Raw genomic sequence first — 22,776 nt, 5'->3', positions numbered from 1 at the left:
TGTTGTTGCCAGCTTGTTGATTATTACACTCCGAACTAGTTAAAACCTCGAGCTACAGAAGAGTTCTTCAGAACTGATTGTGGCATCTCAACCGTGTGGTCAAAGCGTGGCCCGTGACATGTCTTGTGAATTCTCCAGCCGAAGCTCCAAATAAACCGTCAGTGTATGCCATCAAAGCTCCAGCTCTCCATCGTGTCTCTCTGAGTGTTGTTTCCAATTGCTTCAGAAGTTTCCCCCACAGGTGATAACATTGTTTATGTACTAAAATGTATATTCAAATCCCTAACAAATACATTTCAGTTAAGAATTGTTAACGCTGCTTTTTCTGTATTCAAACCAGCAATATCACTTGTTTTGGCTCCTTTGAGGAAGCAGACACAAGTGGTTGCGAGAATTTCGACATTTACCTTTAGGAGATATAGTAAACTTATTCAGCTCGAGTGCGCTAGAATTTGAAAGTATGCAGCCGAAAAAAATCTGCCCCTTCCTTCAGACTTCCTTACAGAGCCCCTCCTCCAACACATACGAACGCGCACATGACCAATGAGGGCACGAGATAAGTTTGTGCACAGATGGAAGGCAGGTAGGCCTTCCAGTTATTTTAGCCGGCCTGGCTAAAATGATTGGTCGTGCTTTTTACAGTACTACAGCTTCCACAGATGAAATGATAATGTATTTATTGTCAAAGCATTTCCTGTGGGTATTGTCCACAGTCGATGACCATTACATGTATGTATGATCTGTATGTGTAATGTGTATTTGTAAAGCGCTTTGAGAGTCATTGATAAAGCGCTATAATAAATATAAGGATTATTATTATTATTATTATATATTCATTGCTATCGGGATGTTAAGAGCATTCCATGGAATATAACAAAAAGTGTTTCTGAAGTGAATTACCTACCGCACCTTTAAAGAGTACTATTATCATTCATTTGTAGAGGTGTTTCTGGTGACCCTATGAATGTAAGTCATAGATTCACTCATTAATTTAAACTCCAGGGGGAAATATCCAACTCTTCCGCTGCTAAATCGTAAGATGGCTGCTGTCTATCTGCTGTTTGCTGCTGAGCAGTGTACAACTTGTTTTTAAAGCATTTAATCCTGAAAACAGCTACCCTTTGCACCTGGTAACAGCATTATTAGATTGGCACTAGTGAATCTAAATGGTAAACTTGTTGGCTGGACAGCTAAACATTGAGCTGCAAGCCAACGCTGCAGATTCATCTGATTCTGTTTGGGTTCATCACTACAAGAGACCCCACTCGAGTTCTCAGAGCGTTTTCATATCATCATTTGAGTTTGTTATTATTAAATGTTGATTACAGCCTCTTTAACCTCAGCGATGACACACCACTTACACACATGGGAGACAGACAATGCATGAGGCAAAGTGATGTGAGTGCACTAATGAAGCAATTGGAGGCCGGAGGAGACAGAATCGGTGTGTGGGTGGGTGGGTGGGGGGGGGGCATTCATGAAAGCACAGTGTGGGCAGAAGGTCTAGTTAACTCACATATTCTTCTGGGTGTAGATGCTGCTGTTAGCGGCTAGCTTGTTAGCCTCTGACAGCTCAGAGATGCGCTGCTCCAGGTTCTTCATCTTAGAATCCATAGCATTAATGGTCTGCAGGCAGAGGGAGACACACAGAAAAGAATATATTCCCATTGAAAGAAAGCTAAATGCTACTAAGAATCAACGTACAAACACAGTATATGTCAGCAGCACTTTTTGAATTTGAGAAACTGAATTTTGCACTGCAGTCAAATCCTGTTTAAGTCCATTAGGTGTTGCCTGAATCTTCTACATTCAACATCAGATGACTGTCTCTAAAAGCTCCTTAACTACCTCAATTCTACCACGTTAACCAGATTAAGACTTGAGCTCAGGCTTTATAGTGCAACATGAAGTATAATCTGACGGCACACTCCAATACATTTCAGCCACTATAACAAATTACTGTGGAAAGAAACACAATACACATTGGTGAAGTCTAGCTTTTGAATCCCAGAAGAAATTGAATTGGACTCGAATAAAATATTAATGAGGGACAATTTCCTTCACCTTTTCAAAACTGCTTTTAAACTGTTATGTTTTAGATATTTTGTGTTGTTTTTAATGATGTTTTTAAGAATTTATAGTGTCATGAAGAGCACTCTAGAAATAAAAGGTATTATTATTCATAATGATATTGATGCTGTTCCTACTATTGCAAAAGGAACCGCTAAAGTACTCTTTGGCATTACAAAGTGAAAACAATTGCAAAACTTTAAATATTTTTTTAGGCAGTCTTTTTTTAAATCCCACCTCAGCACGTACAGTAAATGCCAAAGAGCAGTGTTTCCCATACATTGATTTAATAAAGGTGGGCTGGTGATCGGAAGGTTGCGAGTTCAAATCCCGCCTGGAACACCACTACTAGTGTGCCCTTGAGTAAGGCACTTAGCCCTCGGTTACTCCAGGGAGAATGTCCCTGGAATTGGTCATTGTAAGTCGCTTTGGAATAAGGCGTCTGCTAAATGCCTAAATTGTAAATTATATTTTTGGGAGAATAAACCCCACAGATCCTCAACTCCGGTGTGTCTCACTCATTAACAACGCAACACGGAGCAACAAGAACGTTGTCTACAGTAGCCATGACCTCACGCATGTATTTTCTTATTTGAGGGGGGGTGGATGCGTGGGCCACGCGAATAGGTTAAGGGGCCTTTGGCTTTTCTCGCCGGGGGGGTTAGGGGGGAAACACTGAAGAGGATATATTTGTTTAAAAAGCCTGTAGTGTTTCCTTACAGCTTTCTGTTCACTGAGCATCTTGCAGTTCTCTCTGGACTCCTCCTGCTGCTGGGCTTTCTGGGCCTCCAGGCTCTCTTTGTCGGCCAGGTCGTCCTTCATCTGAGCCTCCAGAACCTTCATCAGACAGAACCAGCAGAACAATTAAGCACACAAATATCTTTCATTTGCTTTGCATTGAGGCAATGATTAAAACAAATGCTCAAACTGTCATAGTTGTGAATGGGAGCAGTAATTAGTGTGGTGTCAAAAGCACACTGTGAAGCATTTGACAACTCCGATTTATATGATTCCACAAGAATGGTTTAAAGTGGCAGGACTGACAAAACACGTCTAGAGATGCAACGTTTCAGGAGCCTGGAGAATATAAATGTAGCCCACCTTGATCTTGTCCTCATAAAGCCTCTCCTTCTGCACCAGTTGGGTTTCCATCCTCTGGGCTGTGGACTGAGCATCCCTCAGATTCTCCTCCAGCTCCTGGAGGGGGCAGCGTTCAAAACAGGCTCAACAATGGAATCGTTCTTCACAGGGCAATTTAAATGCAGCTTTTTTCAAGCAAAATAACACAATATATGTCTCCCCTTTGTTGAGTTTTATGTCAGGGTTCATACACTTTTTCACCAATGATCTTCAATGACTTTTCCATGACCTTTACCTAATTTTCCATGAACAAAAAAATTACTCTTTCTCAGCGGTACCACTGAAAATGGTTTATTTGAACATGGAACAGGAAAATAAGGTCTGAAACATGTTGTGCCTATCTAAAACAAATCAAATAGTAGGCTTACTAGCTTCTACAGGCTAAAGCCACTAAAATCTCTCACCAGCAAAATACCTCGCGTTAAATGCCATTTTACGTTTCATTACTATACGATACAGTATTTATTATCATTATATTATATATTACTATTTCGGTGATTAGATAAAATATAAATTATATTTGATGCAACTTTAGTTAAATTTCCATGACTTTTCCAAAAAAATATTGTTTTCCATAACTTTTCCAGGGCCTGGAATTAGCATTTTGAATTTCCATGACTTTTCCAGGTTTTTAATGACCGTAAGAACTCTGTTAGTGCAATTACTTTTGGGGGAATTTTGCCCTATGCGGCCAATTATTACTGAATAAAAACATATCGAATACGATGACCATAAATCAAAAATGAACCAACAAAACCAAATCATCTTAATGTTAATAATGCAGTACAAACAACCTATCACAGTGCTGCTTAATGTAGCCTAAAACGCTGGATTTACAAAAGACAAAATGGCAACATCTACTTAACAACAGAGGTATTTTCTTCTATTAATTATACTCTCTTATCAAACATCAAAATGAAGAGACGTAAAAAAACTTGCATCAAAAAGCTGGAACTCCAAAAACCTGCTGGTGCGGTGTCTGCTCATGATGACACGGGTAAAATGATGTGTATGTAAAAAAGTATCCACTCAGGTCTCCTCTAGCAAAGAGCTCTTCAAACAGAAGTGTGTGTGGTGTGCTAAGATAACTGATGAGGAGTAGACTGAGAGAGAGCAAGATGAATTGGGGGGGGGGGAATTAGGAGTTGAATGGGTCAGAGTATTAGCAGGCCTTATCTGTGGTTCTCTCACCAGGATCTTTTCAGCCATCTGCTGGATCTGCTGGGATTTGGTCTGAATGTCATCTTTCAGCTTATTCTCCCGCCGCTCCACCATCTCCAGCCTCTTTACCTGGTTCTCCAGGGTCTTCCTGCCTTCCTGCTTACACACCAAATAGAATAACATAAGGCCGACCACACACATTTCTCAAGAGTGACTTTTAAATGACAGGAAACAGTATTTAACCCTCCTGTCGTGATTGTTTCTCCCCCCTTACTTTGGCGTTCCTGATCAAATTTGACTTAATTGCTCTTAAATCAACACAATAACACCCTTTTAGAGCTGTAAACAATGTCTCAGACTACTGGTTTACATTCATAACTGCAGTGAATATACAAAGAATAGACAATACAAATGTATTCCAAAATTCACATAATCTAGGGTTACCCATTCATTTCCTATGGCGGTCTTTTTTGACCGGGAACACCATAGGTGCTACAAAGTTGACTCAACCAATCAAAATTCAAAGAAAGTGGTGATCAGCAATTGTATATGTTCAAATGCTTACTGTTGAGGATATCATAAGGCCTTGAGGCAATCAAATGTAAAACACAATATTTATGAAAGTAGTAAATGGGTCAGATTTGACCCGAACGCGACAGGAGGGTTAACAAACAAAGCAGCATTATTTAACACTTTTGAATGATTCAGGATTGTGGGTTCACTCTGGTACCTCCGTCTCTCTGAGGCGGCGTTTTAACGTGTCACTAGAGTCGGTTTTGCCTCGCAGGCGCTCCAGGTCTCGTTCCAGCCGCTCTTTGGCCTGCCGGACGTTCTGCAGCAGCTCCGTGGCTTCTGTGCTCGCTTTCACCGCCTGGGGGGGGAGGGGGGTCAGGAGGTCAGACGCTGTTAGTGCATCCCAAGACAAACCTCCTGATATGCTTCAGCAAATCCTACCCTCTGTGACATTGAAAAAATGCTTCTTGGGGGAATAAACAGAAAGCTACAGCAGGCTGCAGAATGGAATATATACTCCTGCTTTACAAAGGATCAGGAGAAATGACAATCTGAAAGGATGTATTCCCATTTAAAGAACACATCATCTTACTGAAAATCTGAACAACTTGAATATTACATAAGACAGTAACCAAGCCAGCATTGAATTTACCTTGGACAGTTTATCCTGGAGCTCCTGGATGTTCACCTGCTGCTCAGAATTGGTCTGGAAACAAAGCACAGTGAAGTCATTAAAAACATGAACTGTAGCCACAGCTGGGAGCATGTAGATCAATCTGACAAGCCTGATTGGTTACCTTCTCTAGTTTGGAGAGAAGCTCCTCCACGTCAGCTTTGCCCTGCTCTTTAGCCTGAAACGTAATTGGCATACAGTGGAGATCAATAGAGAACAATAATGTGCTCTATAGTGGTTTCTGTGGAAAACGGGCGAGCGCAGCAGCCTTCCTATAGTCCCAAGAGGCCAGAAGGGAGATGTGATTACTCCAGCAGAGGGCCCCGGGTCAGAGATGTTTTCATTTTTAAGCTGAAATCTGAATATCATATATTTAAGGGTATCTTTGAGGCTTCAAAAAACATATTATAATGTCATTTTCAAATAAATATTTGGTAATAAAGTCCATTAGACTGTCAGACTAGGTGGCCTGCAATCTTTTTATTTGATAATGCTGGATTGATGGCATCGAGTTTTATATGACACTACAAAACAACCATGAGAGGAAAGGACAGTATCATACGTATAAAACTATAAATGCTTTGTTTGATTGTGTGCTTGCCTAAGGAGCAGAGACAAGGAGAAGACTTGGGACAAAAAGAAAAAATGTAAAATCTTCGTCTTCGTGAGCTGGCACGTTTAAGATTCTAGCTCAGTGTCAAACTTTCAAAGCTTAGCTCTTATTATGTATTTTTCTTCATTGTAGTGTACTATACGAATGCTCAGTTGTGACCCCTTGTTATAGGTTCATATAGAATACATTGCTGGCTTATGATATTTATAAATAACTAAATGTAACAGATGTTCCAACCATACAGTCTGAGAAACAAAAGTAGTGTGTACTTTAGATTTGCATCTCAATGATTTGAGTAAAGTTTGTTATCCGTGACCCTTAGCAGGTTTTTCCAACAACCAATTATGATATTCAATTATGTTTCAGAAACTAGTTACAAAACATGACCCTCCTAATGCTACTTGATGCACATTTGCATTACATGAGGTATAAACATGTCTGGTGTGAAACATACCTTCTGGATCCTCTGCTGGTACTCCACAGCTTTCCTCTTGAGGTCCTCACTTGTTTGCCGGGAGTCTCTGAGTTCAGATTCGTAGAGGTCGCTGCGGCGCCGGGCGGCGGAGAGGTCCTCCTCCAGCTGCCGGATGGTGACCTGCATCTCCTCCAGCTGAGCATGGTACTCCTATACACACACACACACACACACACACACACACACACACACACACACACACACGTCAATAATGTGGAAGACAAAGCCATCCAGAAACCGACTGTAAACATTAAGATTTGCGGTCAAGTTTCCCCAACCATATCACCGTCTTACTGTATATCTCTCATAAAATACAATGTTGTGTGCAGAACAGGACTGCTGATTGAAATGTGACACCCCTATAATAAATGTTTTGAAACCTGCCCAAAGACTTCAGGCTGTGATCACACTCATTCTCTGCAACCTTTTTATTTATTTTTTATTTTACAAAGAAAAACTTGTCAAGTATTAAGCCGTGACATTTTCAAATATGAATTGATAGAAAACGATTGAACTCAGCATTGTTTTAGCACATACCAATGACAAGCTAGTTTATTCAGTGTGTTTTTCTTACATAAATGTTCTTCACAAAAACAGTGAGCAGGTTTTTATGTGTACGTTTTGACAAAATACAACAGCAGAAGGAGTTTGTTTAGAACGGATAGAACGGAGCAGCTGAGCTTAGTAAGAGCAACAAATCCTGCCAATGGCACCCAGATACAGATACACTTTACAGATCTGCTGACACGGTTTCATTGTGCAGTGATCTATAGGAACCGCAGTGCACTAAAGCAATGTCCATTTATCACCAAAAGTGTCAAAATCACAGGTAACAACTCAATGATTACAACTTTAAAAACTGCAGTTGGCAACTCTGCACTAAATCAAAATAACGGTTTCATCTTCAAAAGTGTTTGCAGAGAAAAGATGTTGGTAAACGCATAGCTTTGTGATGTGTAACTTAATGTATACCAGAAGACACTGCAGTAAGATACACCAGGCCACTCCAATGGGTCTCACAGAGGGTTTTTTTCAATTGTAATTTGAGTCTTAAATGCTGATTAAAACATGTTAAATACTGTGTGTGGTTCCACTGGGAGGAGGCTGAGCGAATCTCTTGAGTAGTGATCAAAGTCTCCTGCGACTTTGTAGCTTGCAGGCATGCAGTTCTGCAGGAATGACCTTTATGGAGGTGTTGAGGACGAGGGAGTCCTCAGAGGGGAAGCCCCTCCTGCAACAGGGACACACTGAGAAGAGTCTAATCTCACTGCTACTCCTCTATCAGCTAAAGCAGCGTGAAGAAGACACTGCGGAAAGCAGAAGAGTGTTCTCAAATAATATGAAGCTTTTCTTTAGCTTAAATACCTTGAAGTGTTACAAACATTTTTTTTAAATGCACCACATCATTATCATGATGAGAGGGAGGAGACTGCGCATCTCTTGAATGAAAATGACATACTTGCTCTTTGATTTCCTGCAGCTTGTTGCTCTGTTCGCGGATGTCGTGCAGCAGCTGCAAGGCCTTGTCATCCTCTCTGGAGACCTCCACACGCGCCTCCTCCAAGCTCCGCTTCAGGCTCTGCAGACACACATGTGCCACCACATAAACTCAAGGATGCCGTTTGGACAAATCAATACAGATTTGTGTTGAGGAGCGGAGGACATGGACGCCAAATGTCTGCATGTTTAAACATTTATTCAAATTCTGCACACAGACGCAGTTGTTATGATGACTCACACTGCACTCAGTGATGTAGGTGGCGAGGTCTTGCTCCAGGATGCCCCTTTGAGTCTCGGAGGCCTTGAGCTCCACATCCTTCTGGTGGAGCACTGACTCCAGGTCAGTCATTTTACGCTGAAACCTGGAGATCTCCTGATCCATCTGTATCCATCGGAGAACAGCACAGTTACCATTTCATTGAAACTCTAAAGGTCGACAACTTAAAGCGGTTTTGCCTTGAAGGTGCTCAAATTCAAATCTAAAGATAGCTAGATCACCAAAGCAATGCTTCAAATGGGTTTGTAATGTTGTACACAACATGAATAAGTTGGCATGTTACAGCAGCACCAGAAGCCTGTTGATCTGTGTTCAGCCAGTTAGCCAGGATAAACATCTGACGTCTGGTTATGAAACTTAATCTAATAATTAAGTATAAATAAGTATTATAAGTCCTACAATATGGAAACATAGATAGATTACATGTCTCTGTTTGCAGTCTGCAAACAGTGGACTTACTTAGTCATTTCTGTCTTGGTTGATGAAGCTGATTTTACATTTAAAAATACGAATGACTCATTTGTCATTGAGGCTTGTGATGAATGACTAAAACATGTATACAAGAGAACAAAATGGCGAGAAGTACATCCTCACATTGTGACATTTGTCTTGAGTATCTTGTAATTCTTTGCTTTTAAGATGTAGCTTCTTTTCCATAGAGTTGGTCTTGGCAGGAGAGTTGAGGCCTGCAGACACTGACCTGAGAACAACAACAACAACAACAACATGTATACATGTTTAGAACTAATCTAAACAAACACTATCTGCTACAGCTTCGTAGCACTTAAAACATGAGCATGAAGTGTGTGTTAGCCGCTTGACAGTGATTTCATTGCAGAATATTCATTAACAGATCCTTCAGGACTCAGACTCTCGAGAGGGGTTTGAAAAAATCTCTCTTTACTTTCCTTGACGAAAAAGGATTTAACAGAAAGGAAAATGGAAACAACAAGGCTTGGGAGCAGTGGTCGCGTTAAAAAGGACTGACAACGAAAAAGTCTAACACCACCACTGTTTGGGAGACAGAAACGAGGCGATATTTGGGCCCATTTTCGCTACAATGAGGAGAAAAAAAGCGAATGCATTGCTTCATCAGAAGGGAAGCAGTGTGGCCATAACACAGGTAAAACACCACAAACCTGATACTCTCTGCAGTCTGCAAAGCTGCATTCTTCATCATTCGACCTGTGGCTTTCATGAAATAAGGACAAGATATAATCTTATTGTGAAATAAGTTTGACTAAAATGACAAATTATTGGTTTTGGCTAAACTAGTTTGAAATGTTCTTTATAATCTGATGACTAAAAAAGACTCAAATGTCAACAGTTTTTTTCATTAACAAAAAATAGACTAAAATAGTTAGTTGTCTTTGATTAAAATAAGACTAAAATGCTCAGACTTTTAGTCGACTAAAACTAGACTAAATAACAACAGGATGAAGGTGACTAAATATGACTAAAACTAACAAGGACATTTGACACAGGACTAAGACTAAATAAAAAGATAGCTGACAAAATTAACACTATTTGATATACATCATTGATGTGTCATGTGTCATTGATGCAAAGTGAAAACATTGATACATATATATCATCTTTAAGATTCGCTAATAGATCTTTTTATTTTTTTTTATTTAAATGCCTGGAAGAGCCCACTTAAAAAAATGCCAAATCCTATTTTGAGAGTGGATTTAAATATAACGGATTGTGATTTACTCACCTAAGATATCGTCTGGATTGCTTCCCTAATTATATTGAATATTGAATTATATTGTTTTTCAAATAATTGATCTATCCTTTTGTGATGAAACGTGGGATTTACACCGCTGGTAGAGAGAGCATTCATTCTATCACACATTCTCAAACATACCAGCTAAGCAGAATGAGGATAAGTGAAAGTCTCATCATGTTCCAGGGAGCCTGAATTGTGTCTGAAATTAGCTCGCTGAAACGCAGACACAACACCCACTCATCACAAATGAGCAGACACAGAGCATGAAAATAAGCCTTGACTATAGCTGTCTTTAGCAGACGATTAATAACACCTAGTCGTAACACAAAGAGTTACTGAAATCAATTAAGAGGATAACATTCAGAGTGTTTTTGAAGTGAGGAAGGGCAGAGTATAATCCATTCATTGTTCAAAACAGACTGCATAAACAAAAACAACCGCATAGTAGACCTGGGATTATTTTAGTTTGCCCGACAAAATAATGTGACTGTAGGGAGCTGTAGTGTGTCCATTGCACTTATTTTCCTTGGTTATGTAAGACGATTTTTTGTCCATTCTTTTGGAATAATTTGGAGCTCACATTCAATGTTCACCCTTCCCTTGGCCAGAGACAAGAGAAACTCTGAATAGAAGTCCTCTAAATAAATGAATGGGTCTGTATGAATGAGTTCAGAAATACAGCAAGGGGATCTTTAATAGAGTTGACTCAGACTGAGTCACAGCGTTACAAATAATCACGAAGCAAGAACTGCTCCGTCCGCCTCTCTGCATCGACCATCACACACACACACACACACACACACACACACACACACACACACACACACACACACACACACACACACACACACACACACACACACACACACACACACACACACACACACACACACACACACACACACACACACACACACACACACACACACACACACACACACACACACACACACACACACACACACACACACACACACACACACACACACACACACACACACACACACACACACACACACACACACACACACACACACACACACACACACACACACACACACACACACACACACACACACACACACACACACACACACACACAGAGATTCAATGAGGAGGCGTACTTCAACATACTGAATATGTTGCAAATAAAAAATGGATGTAAGACATCAGAATTCATAAAGTTCTTCAGTGCTTAGTTGCAGCGTCTTGGGGGGCTACTGCATGGATAATATGACAATTTAAACGTTCCTTCGTAAAACAGCCATGATGAATTGGAAACTGTTGATGAAGATGGAGGGATTTCTTCTTCACCTTCAACTGTTTGCTCCTGCTTCTTGTCACGTTTGCTTTACATTTGGAACTAATAACGTTTGCAAGAAGCATGGGTAATATTTCTACTGTTCTTAAGATTTTGTAGGCAAAATAGGAAATAATTGTTTTGACAAGGGAGAAAATGCCAGCGGAGGAATATGTTCGTTGTCATGTCTATGTACTGTGGAGGGAACAAATAAGGAGCCAGTGCGGACTGCATTATTGAAGAGATTCAAAGAGAGACTTAGGGAAGGTGTGCACGTTAAAGGCGTTGAAGCACTTATTGGGTAAACAAAAATAATACAAACATAACACATACATTCACACAGGCATGCACATGTTGAAGGAAATGAACACACATGACCAATTTAAACAAGCAGGGTGGCAAATGGAGTCATTTGTGTAGAAAGTGGAAAGCACTAACTGTAATTAAATCTAGCATTACTAATAACTAACACAGAAAAAACAATGTTTAAGAATTCAATAATGAACAGACGGAGCACAAAACATGCAGGTTTTTTAGTTCACCTCAAGGGGCCGTTTAAAATAAGACTAGATAAGATATACTTTATTGATCCCAATTGATGTATTAATGGCTTTCTATTCTCCGCCTCTTGGTGGCCAGGTGACGTGCATGCTAACATGACACTCAAAAGCTAAATTCCTTGTTCTCTAAGTTTGTGCTGCAAACTAGCTAAGTTTTGAACGATGAAAATGGTCAGCCCAAATATGAATGCAGAGGACGTTTTGAACGAGGATACAAGTTATTCAAAGCCAGAATATACTGTACGGGCTAAATTGAGCGGAGAGTGGCCCTAGGCTGCAGTTTTGCAAACGGATATGGCTGGCAGGAAGCCTACAGGCGTCAGGAACTCGTTCACAAACCTCCTGGAACATGTAGGCAGCGTCAGCACGGCTCCACAAGCAGGAGAAATCGGCTTTTTCACTTCAATGTAGCACGCAGTGGGGAATGCATTGCTTCAATTGACTCCATTTACCATTAACACTAATTGAACATCCACATAAATGGTGACACATTGATTAAAAAAGAACAGTTTTTGTTCAAAATTAGATTGACTATCTATGACTGAAACATGTTCTTGCATCTATATTTCCGATTGAATTATGCCTTTTGCTTTTCAATGAAATGACAAAATGGACTCAGCAATTCTCATTTTCCTTCTTCCAAAAAGGGACATTTGGGCTCAACAGTGGTGCCAGAGAATAATTGAGAGAGCCATTAAGAACATGAGGAATGTCATCAGCAGATTTTTGTAAATATGGCGTTAGAGAGAGATACAAAAAAAACAAGTAAGTTTGCCACTGAAATGATAAGGAAACATCCTCTGGGGACAATGAATATCCACATCATGGCCATCTGGCAGTAACCATGAATGGCAATCTGGTCAGTAGTTGTCGAGATGTCCTGCTCGGGACCTAATGAGCCTAAAAGCCACCTTTCAAGGACTTTCTGACACTAAACCCAAGATAGCTTCTTATACATTTGAGGCGAGGGATTTTGTTTAGTTTGACTAATGAGGAGTCAGACAGACAAGTTCACACAGAATGAAAAAAAGAATAGTGGGAACTCCTATTAGCATTTCATTATGCCTGGCTCTTGGTTTATTTCTTTTTGGCATTGTAATGAAGAATGTGTACACGCATATGCATGCACCCACACACACACACACACACACACACACACACACACACACACACACACACACACACACACACACACACACACACACACACACACACACACACACACACACACACACACACACACACACACACACACACCACACACACACACACCACACACACACCACACACACACACACACACACACACACACACCACACACACACACACACACACACATTTCTCTGAGCTCTGAGTTCCTCCTAATTAAATGCAGCAAAGCAAACGACTGGCTCCAGTCAAAACCCATGAACAGATGACTGATGGTGTAACAGCTAGGGACAGCGACATTAGAAGAGGGAGAAAATAAGAGGAGGAGATGAGACGGGTAAAGATGGGGGTGGGGACTGAAAAAAAAAAAGAAAAACATCACGGTAGTAACCATAGAAATAGATACTCTCCCCCGATCTGGGCTCTCATCCTTTTCCTTGTCTCATCTGCTTATGCTTTTTATTTCCTTTCTGTGGCTGCTGCTGTCTTGATCCGCAGTCTCCAGGACCATTAACCTGCTAGAGCACTGCCATGGGGGCTACAGCAATGAAACCCACCCTCTTGCGTTATTATCAGAGGTTAAGAAGCCAAACACCATTAGGGATAATTGAAGTCCCAAACCCATGCTATAAAAGTCAGGAGCCCATTATGCTGCACAGTAACAGAGAAAGCTCAATAACAGCAGCGAGGAGGGTGGGAGTGTGCCGATGTCTGGGGTCCCACCTCTCAGCAAACCTCATTGACACACTCAGCCGCATACCAATCAGTGCCGATGGCGAGATAAAGTCAGCTCCTCGGGTCCTCTCAATTGATGTATGTATGTATTGGAACAACTATGTGCACTCACAAAGCACAAAAACAGGAATCAGATACGGAGCGCAGCGGAGAAAAAGGGGGTTCCCCCCCTTCCTCGTTCCTGGTCTGACACAGCATATGGCCAAACCCTTTTTGGCCCCAACGGGCACAATACTAATGATGGGGACACAACACCGACTGCACAGGGCACCACACTAGATGACCTGACACAAGGCTACCTGGAATTTGGAGCCGTGGTAATGAGGGGTCTATTGGCAGAGCAGCAGCCAAATGTAGCGTGGGGTCTTTAACCAACAAAGGTGTGTTAGAGAGGTGTATGCAGGGGGTCTCTGCGTGACTACAGGAAAAAAGGGGGGTCGTCTTTGGAAAATAAGCCAAACAATGCCCAGTAAACATGTAGCACTTACTCAGTTTTGGCCAATGTTGTCAACGCTCTGCTGAAGAACCAGCCTAGAAAGGGCAGATCCTGGCCCTGGAAGCCCGCTGGCAGAGCTCCTTGCTGGGCTGCTGAGGCTGGCCGGGGGGCTGCCTGCTCCGGCTCCTCAAAATTAGAGGTGTCATCTTCAGCGTGCAACGCAGGAACGAAAGGCGGGAGAACTGCAGGAGAAAGGGATTGAGTGAGAGAGGGCAAGGAAAAAAGGAAGCAGCGACAAACAGAGCGGTAAAAAAAATGTTTACAAAATAAATAAAACACAACAAGGAGAAAGGGAAGAGAAAGGAAGGGAGGAGGAACGGAGCAGAGCTGTGGAGCCTAGAGTGCGGTAAGTCGCGCGTTGCTGCACATGCTGCCTCTCTGAGCCTCCCTCCCTCCTTCTCCTCTCTCTCATTCACACATGCTCACTCACTCTCCCTCACTGCAGCAGAGCAAGCTAATCAGCTGGACCCGAGCTGAAGCATAGAGCTCTCTCTCCCAATTCTAGAAAAACCAAGTATTTTAATGAATAAAATCTTTTTTATATGCAATACTCTTTGGCTTTTTATATTTATTACTTAAAGACAATTTGATTTTCTCTCTCAAATGAATAAATGTCCTGATCGACACACAGGCAGAAAAAGCTCCTGCATTCAAAAACACTGCGTGCTAAAAACCCTGAAGATTTTCAACAAACAACTTCATTAACATTCAGTGTTGATATGAATATAAACAGCTCGTAGGGAAGGACTGCCATAGCAATGTTTGATAATGGCTACAAAACAAGACATGAGGTGTCTGCACATCAAAAATAAACATCTTCTCCCATGCAGCTACACGTGTGACCGTGCCTCACTCAAAGGGTGAATGGTATGAGTCGGTTTTCCCACGGCTGGTGAGGTGAAAATGTGAAACTCTTTGTCATTCGGTGCACATGTGATGGCGACAATGACGTTCAACAAACGCACATATATTTACGCCACAGTCTGCTGTGTCGCTAGCACTAAAGACGTGTGCTGCGTCTGTTGAGAAGCAGATGAGTTGCAGATCTTGACTGTCTGCCTGGCTTCTTGTCTCTGCCTCCCTCCCTAATCTCCTCAGGAAAGAGCTGGCCTACTGCCAACGGCACACAGAATCTCATTATTTTACTACCGAAAACCCCACTGGCCATGCAGTCGCTGTTTGTTGCAACCCCACGCATACAGCACACTTATAGTGTATTATAAACAACATTAATATCTGACATCTAGTCGTAAATCATCTCTCCAGTAACGTGGATACAGCAACACCAAGCATTTTCACAGAAGAAAGAACACTCCCAAGGGAGAGGAATCTCCTCACCTTGTCGTAAGTGGTTCCAGTCGACACTGGAGAAGAAAGAGTGACAGCGGAGTCCCTGGAAAGCCAGTCTCTGTTTGGATCCACAAAGCAAGCTCTGCAGCAGGTCTACAAAGTGCTTACTGGCCCGAGGCTCCTCTGGAAACTTAAGGGAGCGCTGGGGGCAAACCATAAGGACAAAGATTCAGAACACGATGCAGATATGACTTCAGTTCAATCAGACTGCAGTACGATGGGAACGGTTAATAGACAGCAAGCTGTTTCAGGTCAGATAGGGACGATGTCAGCAGCACCGGTTGAGATGAGAGTACCTGAAAGTTGACGATGTTTTGGATTGTCTTGGCAGAAGAGCCCCCAGAAAAAGGCGACCTGGTGTAGATCATCTCATACGCTATGACCCCGAGGGACCACCAGTCACACTCGACTCCATAGGTGCTGTTAGAGCCGCCATTCATGGATGCTAGGACCTCCGGGGAGATGAAGTCCTGGTTCCCAACATTCACTGTGGGAGTATCAACCTGTAAACAGATCAATAACACACAATGATATCACTGCTAAGCACACTGAAGTCATAAACAATAAGAGATGGTAGTGTATTCTTACTTATGCGGTAAGGAAGAACATTTGATTGCATTGGATTTATGACGGAGTACCAACTGCTAAAGGCTGGCAGAGTGCCGTTTGATTTAGTGCAACTACAAGACGAGAAGATGTACAAAAGACCCCTTCTTTCAAATTTGGGAACATCTACTTGAAATGTGTAGAGTCCTGTGATATTATTATTGTACCCTCTGGTGTTAAGTGTATGAATCAATCTCTCTTTGGATTTCATAAGGCATCCATTTTTTACTTGTGTAATTGCGTAAGAAACAAATAAATATGCTGTCGGTACATCGAGCAAAGTCTGTAATCTACTTACGGTTTTGTTAGCATTGAGCCTGGCAGCTGATCCAAAGTCTGCCAGCTTAATGTGACCGGTCCGATCGATGAGAACGTTCTCCGGTTTGACGTCTCTGCCAAGTGGATAGTTAAGAAGGGGTTTGATAGAGAGCTGTTTGTTGCCCGAGTACGGTAATATGTTTGCCGCTCGACGATAATGGAATACATTTGTAAACTTCAGCAATGTTTTTGTATTACATAACGTCATACCGAGTGCTTCAGGTTAAATGACATCGCTACATTGTTCATGTCCTGTTAATGTTTGCCTGAATAATGTGTTCCAGTAAAACAAAAGGCAAACAAAGAATGACATTTAGCAAGGATCTAAGAGTATTTCTATAATGATGGTGTTGGACAAAGGCCTAACACGTGATCATTGAGAGGTTGCTGGGGTTTTACCTGTGGACGTAGCCCAGCTGGTGGACGGCGTGAATGGCTTCTACCAGCTCAGCCAAATAGAACTGAGCCATGGACTCATCAAACTGATCTTCGTATCGGTTAAGCAGGGACATCAGGTCACCGCCTGGCAAATACTCCATCGCCTGAAGACACGTGTGTGCAGTCAGAAGCTGGCAGTATAAAACAATGGCTGGCAATTTGAATGAATGTGTTAGTTAGATGAGATGAAGAATGAACAGCTATTACACGCTGTTGAAACATTTATGAATGCCTTTAAATAGGTCTATATTTAGAAAGAAAACAAAGCAACAAGTGTAGGTCTACATGCGTTTGAGCTCACATCAAAGCCCTATCAAATGAAGCTTATACGCCCGTTCTCTGCATTATAGATTCAGTTATGTAACAGGGAGTAGTACTAAAGATTGCAGATATATCTGAGATGCTGCAGTCAAAGGATTGGTCTTCCATATCTGACATATTTGCAACCTCCTTGTGCATCTCTAATCACAGTTTGTTAACACTCAAAAGCAACATGCCACAACCAAAAACTCATTAAGCATCTTTAATTAAAGTTTGGAAACACAAATCCACCGTGGTTGTGTTTGACTCAAGTCTTCTGTTGTGCCGTGTGCACCCTGAGATGAAGAGCCACCGGTCTGGCTGATTTAAGCTATATGGTGGTGGCAGCCATACAGCCACAACAGGCGAGAGCTCCTGGTGCATGAATGGTCGGCGAGTCTGAATGAAGGGGGGCATTCTCCAGTGTTACCTAGCAACAGGGAGACTGGGTGCCTCTCTGACACACGGATAAAGATGGATGCTTTGTATTTCCCTCCATGCTCAGTTAGGGAGCAGGGTAAGACAGGAGGGGGAGGAAAGGAGAGAGAAAGGAGACATGCAGGGGGCATGACGGAAAGGTATAAGGAGAGGGCGAGTGAATGAAAAACTAAAGGGCAGTATACAGTGGGAGGCTTGGCGAGCCAGGAAAGGGTTGTTTTCCTGCACCATAAGCCAGTGTTACAGGTCATTAGAGAAACTATGGATCCTCTGTGAGGTTAACAGCCATAACGATGCTTACACTGGACAGGCTCTCTGAGCTTCACCGCTGAACATCAGACTGATCGGGGGATATAACATTATGGCAAGAATCCCACGTTTCCTTAACCAGAGTCAAAGGAGAAGATCCTATTTCTTTATATTTAAGCAAATGAATCCACCGGTGTTTAAGTGGAACACAAAGGCTTTGGAACAACTGTTAGCTCCGCTTGATTTATGTGTTTTTCTCTCTTTTATCTGCAGTTATAGTGTCTGGGATGGGACATTATGATTGTTGTTATTAAGTTACGATTTCGAACAACAACACTAAAGACTGCGGGTCCTTAGAGGTCCTGTCCAGTGGAATTGCTGGCATTGAATAATGTCGTTAATCTGAAGAAAGCCCTGGTGACTCTTAGCTTTACTGGTGGCTCGCCTGCAGGCTAACAAAATAACACAACACAACTTTGAAGTTGCTGCAACATGACTGTTCCCTGTGCTTGCTTCAAAGCATTTATTTGAGATACAAGATGTTCCTTTCAGTGCTCACTTCAAGTCCCTTCCTGTAGCAGCTCATGCACTATTCTGACTGATCTCAACTGTTGTATTAGTCACATTCTAGAAAGCACAGCTGTGGAGGAAAATGGTAATATGACACATTCTAATAAAGTTTTCATGTTCATTGCCTTATATAACATTTTGATATGTTCTGCTCTTTGCATGAAACACATACAAGAATTAAAGACATTACAGTTGTAGTAGCAGGTCAAGTTTATATATTGGAGGTAATATTTGAGTGGGTAATTATTAGGTTGTTGAATGGTGGATTTGACCTTTTAATGAGATCAGACCTTTTCCCTGTTTCTACTTTGTGAGTTAAGCAAAGTAACACTTCCTGACAATTTCTCTTTTCGCCTAACTGTGGTTTTAATGCAAAATAATACTATTTCTGAAAGTGATAAGATTTAGAGTCAACATGTTGAAAACGCATTTAGACGTTGACTTTGAAATATGTTACTCTTTGTGTCGAGACACACATAGAAAACAAGACCATGAATATGAATGGTGTACGATAAACACTTTGAATATAACGTGGTTGGTGCTAGGGCGGCTCGATTATGGCAAAAATCATAATCTCGATTATTTGGGTCAATAATTGATATCACGATTATTAAAAACGATTCTTTGAAAGCATCCATTTATTGAAAAAGAAAATGTGAACAGTATGTTTTTAACAGTTGATCACCCTGAACTTTAAGTATAATTCAACTGAAAAACTAATCTAAATAAATAAATAAACAATCATTTTATTTTGATTATGTTGTTTTCATAATCGTTGCAAACCAAAATCGTAATTGCGATTAAAATACGATGAGTTGAGCAGCCCTAGTTGGTGCCCTAATCATTTGTGTAATGTGAGTAACTTCTTTACCATTGTAATCCCACCGTTCAGAACGAAAACACACAACGCTCTGAAGTTAAAACACCCTCTCTTGTAAACAATGTTAAAGCTGGCAGTGGCATCACATTTGTTCAGTTAGTATACTACGGTTACTAACTGAAGTACCATCAGACCCATATTGCAAGTAGGACCCTGGGTATTAAAACGTATAATCCACCCACAAAGCACTGCATAATGTTTGCCATTGGCTTGGCATGTTTATGACACAATGACTCCCCTTTGGTCTATGGCCGTTTGCAAAAGACCCCCAAAGCCTTGTTCTGATAAGTAGAAGTGTATGTAAAGGAACCAGTTCAGTTCATCCTCAGAGAAGAAAACAATCAGCAGTCTCACCAGGTAGACCCGTTCTGTATCCTGGAAGGCGTACAGAAGCTGCGGGATCCAGGGACTGCTGTTCAGAGCCAAGACCCTCCGCTCCTCCTCGTGAAAAACCACCTGAGAAGAATTAAAAAGGCATGACATCAGTATATAAATGCAACAGCAGTGCTACACAGTGTTTGTCACCCACATTAACTCATCTGTCGAAAACACTGAGAAGCTACTATCATTAAAGCTCCAATGGGGTTTCAATGTTGTTATTCTATTAAACCATAGGGAACATTAAAGTACATTTCAATGCACTCTTTGTCGACTATCTTCATTTCATGTTGCTCATAGCCAAAGTGGGATATAATTGTGTCAACGATTATGCAAAGTAGGCCCAGGTGGCGTGAACAAGTTGTTCATTGTATTGCTCATGTTAGGCCCTTCCTGTCAGAGCTCATGTACTATTCTGACTCAAATCTATTCTATTAGTCACATGCCAGAGAGCACAGCTGTGGGATAAAGTGCCCACAAGTTTTATTCAACCCTACAACCCCCTCCAGTGGCGCTTTTTCAGAATGCAATGTTTTTGGAACAACAACAAAAACACAATGATTGCGTGGAGGATATTGCAAACATTAAAAAAAACAAGATTTCCATAAACTGTTTTGAGTCTTACAGATACGGCTTTGTATGTGCTTTTCTTTTCAATTTACATGATTTATTCATGTTTATTTGGTGATAATCAACTGCATTTTGGTAATGTGTAAGTGGGGATGTTAAACCCTAAATGATTTAGTTCATTTCAAAACCAATGTCATGGTTAAATGAAATAAGTCTAAAATCATTGACCTTTAAAAAAGTGTGCAGAAACTGAGCTGTTGTTGATAATGGTTGGAAAACAATGCTCAGGCATATCAGGCTTCTGAATTTTGACTAGTAACAGCAGGAAAAGCACAGCTGTTTGTAACAATATTTACAATGGTGGTGTGTCCCAGTCATCCATCTCTTATCTTATGTTTAATACTCAGATAAATGTGCTAAATTCCTACTGTGACATATAAGACTGTAATCGGTATAAAAAGGCCTCTAATGTCGTAACACCAATCATTAATTGAAAAAAAAAAAATGCTAAAGTTGATATTCGATATACTTCCTACTGGTTGACTCTACTGTAGTAATCTATTAAAGCAGTCACTTACATTTTCTTGAGTGCGTAAAACGGCCTTCTCCATGACCTTCAGTGCACAAACATTCCCAGTTGCCTTCTCTCGGACCACTTGGACTTCAGCGAAGTGACCACGGCCCACCACTGCACACACTTCAAAGTCAGCAGGACCAGGCTGCATGTCCCGCAGCTCGGAGACCACTTCAGAAACTGATTCACAAACACACCGACAGCCTTTAATTCTTTGTTTCTGGGAAATTAAGTGACACACATTTTTAAGATTTTGAAATGTAAACTTACTATATTTACAAAAATGTGTTCTATTGTGATACACAGTGACATACACATTGAACTTCTATTGGTATGACATAAATGATGTCATTCTGGTATTGAAAATAACAAACCAATATTGGTATAATGGTCTTTATTTGCCAATTGTGAATATTCAAACTAGAAAACAGAAACAAAATGAAAGAATAAGGGCTGAACAATTATCAGATGTGTAATAATGAAATTGGAGAAGTAGCAATATTTGTGATAATAATGTACCAAAAATCACCATTATTAGTACTAAATAATACATATTTTTTCCAGACTGTTGAGCCCAAATCAATAATATAGTCTTCAAAAACAAAAGCTCCAAAAACATAAATAGGAATGTTTAAAAGCTGACCCAATCAAATCAACTGACACCTTTCAGACTTTCCACTAATAAGATGGATAACACAAATAGACAACAAAACAAATAATATCATGCACGTGTGTAAAGGGTATGCTTACACTTTTTGACAAAGTTTGCCACATGATGTATCTTCATAAGCTCTGGGGACATGCACTCCTGGTAGAGAAGCAGCAGAGCCTCCAGAAACTCCTCCCGACCTAAAGTGCCTCCTCCCTGCGGCCCACACAGGCTGACCCGGCCCTGCAGACGCACAGACACAGGATCAGCTGCTGACAGTTACTGCGGCTGGTTTTAAGACGTACAACATAGATTATATTTACTTTATTGACCCCAATGTGGGAAACAAACGTAAAATAATCAAATGTAAAAAATATATAATTAAACAGAACAAAAAAGTTAAATATAGACATATTGACAGTGAAAAATATATTCTGTAAAATATACACAATGCATGAGCAATTACAGCTAACAAAATAAACATGTAGGATATTATTTACATTAAGTGTGCATGACACAGCATATTAAATTAAGTATAAATGTAAAAAGTACAGTGTGAAGACACTACATACAGATGGAAGAATAATGTTTTTTTAAGGAAAGTTATCAAAGAGTAACGATGGAGCAGTTCTCTGCTAGCCAGAGGTGATTTGTTGTACAGAGTTATTGCTGTTGGCAGGAATGACTTCCTGAATCTGTCTGGAGCTGAATGAGACTGTTTGAGAAGGAGCTCCACTGTCTGTGCAGCTGCTGGCGGAGAAGGTGGCTGCTCGTCTACAGTTATGGCATAAGGACATCAACGATATACACAACTTTACCTGAAATAATTGGTTGAGCCTGGAGCTGCGGCTGGTGATGGGGTCCGCAGAGGTCATCATCGTTTTCAGGCTTCCTTGACTCGCGTATTTGAACTTCAACATTGTTTCTTAACAACAGACAACCTATGCGAATCACACACAGATAGTAAAAGGAAGTAAGTACTCAAATGAAACGCGTTGACTAATAAAAGGTATCTAAGACGGAGGACGAAGGTTTTAGAAAAGCTAAGAAAATAACTGTCAA

The 22,776-nt window shown here is 41.0% G+C and overlaps 1 protein-coding gene across 8 annotated transcripts in view; it reads right to left on the bottom strand.

Moving 5' to 3' along the window:
- Positions 1 to 22,776, bottom strand: part of cita (citron rho-interacting serine/threonine kinase a) — a 53,998-nt gene that overhangs the window by 30,943 nt on the left and 279 nt on the right. For 5 of the 8 annotated variants that reach the window (XM_034239542.1, XM_034239544.1, XM_034239547.1 and 2 more), the window contains exons 2-21: positions 22,533 to 22,655; positions 21,816 to 21,957; positions 21,070 to 21,245; positions 19,898 to 19,999; positions 17,068 to 17,210; positions 16,649 to 16,742; positions 16,041 to 16,247; positions 15,733 to 15,886; positions 14,387 to 14,576; positions 9,017 to 9,122; positions 8,384 to 8,527; positions 8,105 to 8,224; positions 6,625 to 6,795; positions 5,682 to 5,735; positions 5,537 to 5,590; positions 5,102 to 5,242; positions 4,402 to 4,530; positions 3,172 to 3,267; positions 2,791 to 2,907; positions 1,517 to 1,626 (exon numbers count right to left, since the gene is read on the bottom strand). In XM_034239542.1, coding sequence (XP_034095433.1) covers positions 1,517 to 1,626; positions 2,791 to 2,907; positions 3,172 to 3,267; positions 4,402 to 4,530; positions 5,102 to 5,242; positions 5,537 to 5,590; positions 5,682 to 5,735; positions 6,625 to 6,795; positions 8,105 to 8,224; positions 8,384 to 8,527; positions 9,017 to 9,122; positions 14,387 to 14,576; positions 15,733 to 15,886; positions 16,041 to 16,247; positions 16,649 to 16,742; positions 17,068 to 17,210; positions 19,898 to 19,999; positions 21,070 to 21,245; positions 21,816 to 21,957; positions 22,533 to 22,634 — 2,552 coding nt within the window. In that variant the 5' untranslated portion in view covers positions 22,635 to 22,655. The remainder of the gene's footprint in view (positions 1 to 1,516; positions 1,627 to 2,790; positions 2,908 to 3,171; positions 3,268 to 4,401; positions 4,531 to 5,101; positions 5,243 to 5,536; positions 5,591 to 5,681; positions 5,736 to 6,624; positions 6,796 to 8,104; positions 8,225 to 8,383; positions 8,528 to 9,016; positions 9,123 to 14,386; positions 14,577 to 15,732; positions 15,887 to 16,040; positions 16,248 to 16,648; positions 16,743 to 17,067; positions 17,211 to 19,897; positions 20,000 to 21,069; positions 21,246 to 21,815; positions 21,958 to 22,532; positions 22,656 to 22,776) is intronic. The other 3 variants (XM_034239543.1, XM_034239550.1, XM_034239549.1) reach the window with 1 other exon arrangement.

Source organism: Gymnodraco acuticeps, unplaced genomic scaffold (genome assembly GCF_902827175.1).
Source record: "Gymnodraco acuticeps unplaced genomic scaffold, fGymAcu1.1, whole genome shotgun sequence".
In the NCBI taxonomy this organism is placed as follows: domain Eukaryota; kingdom Metazoa; phylum Chordata; class Actinopteri; order Perciformes; family Bathydraconidae; genus Gymnodraco; species Gymnodraco acuticeps.
Note: the sequence above shows the minus strand (reverse complement) of the source record. Positions and strands in the feature narration are given on the sequence as shown.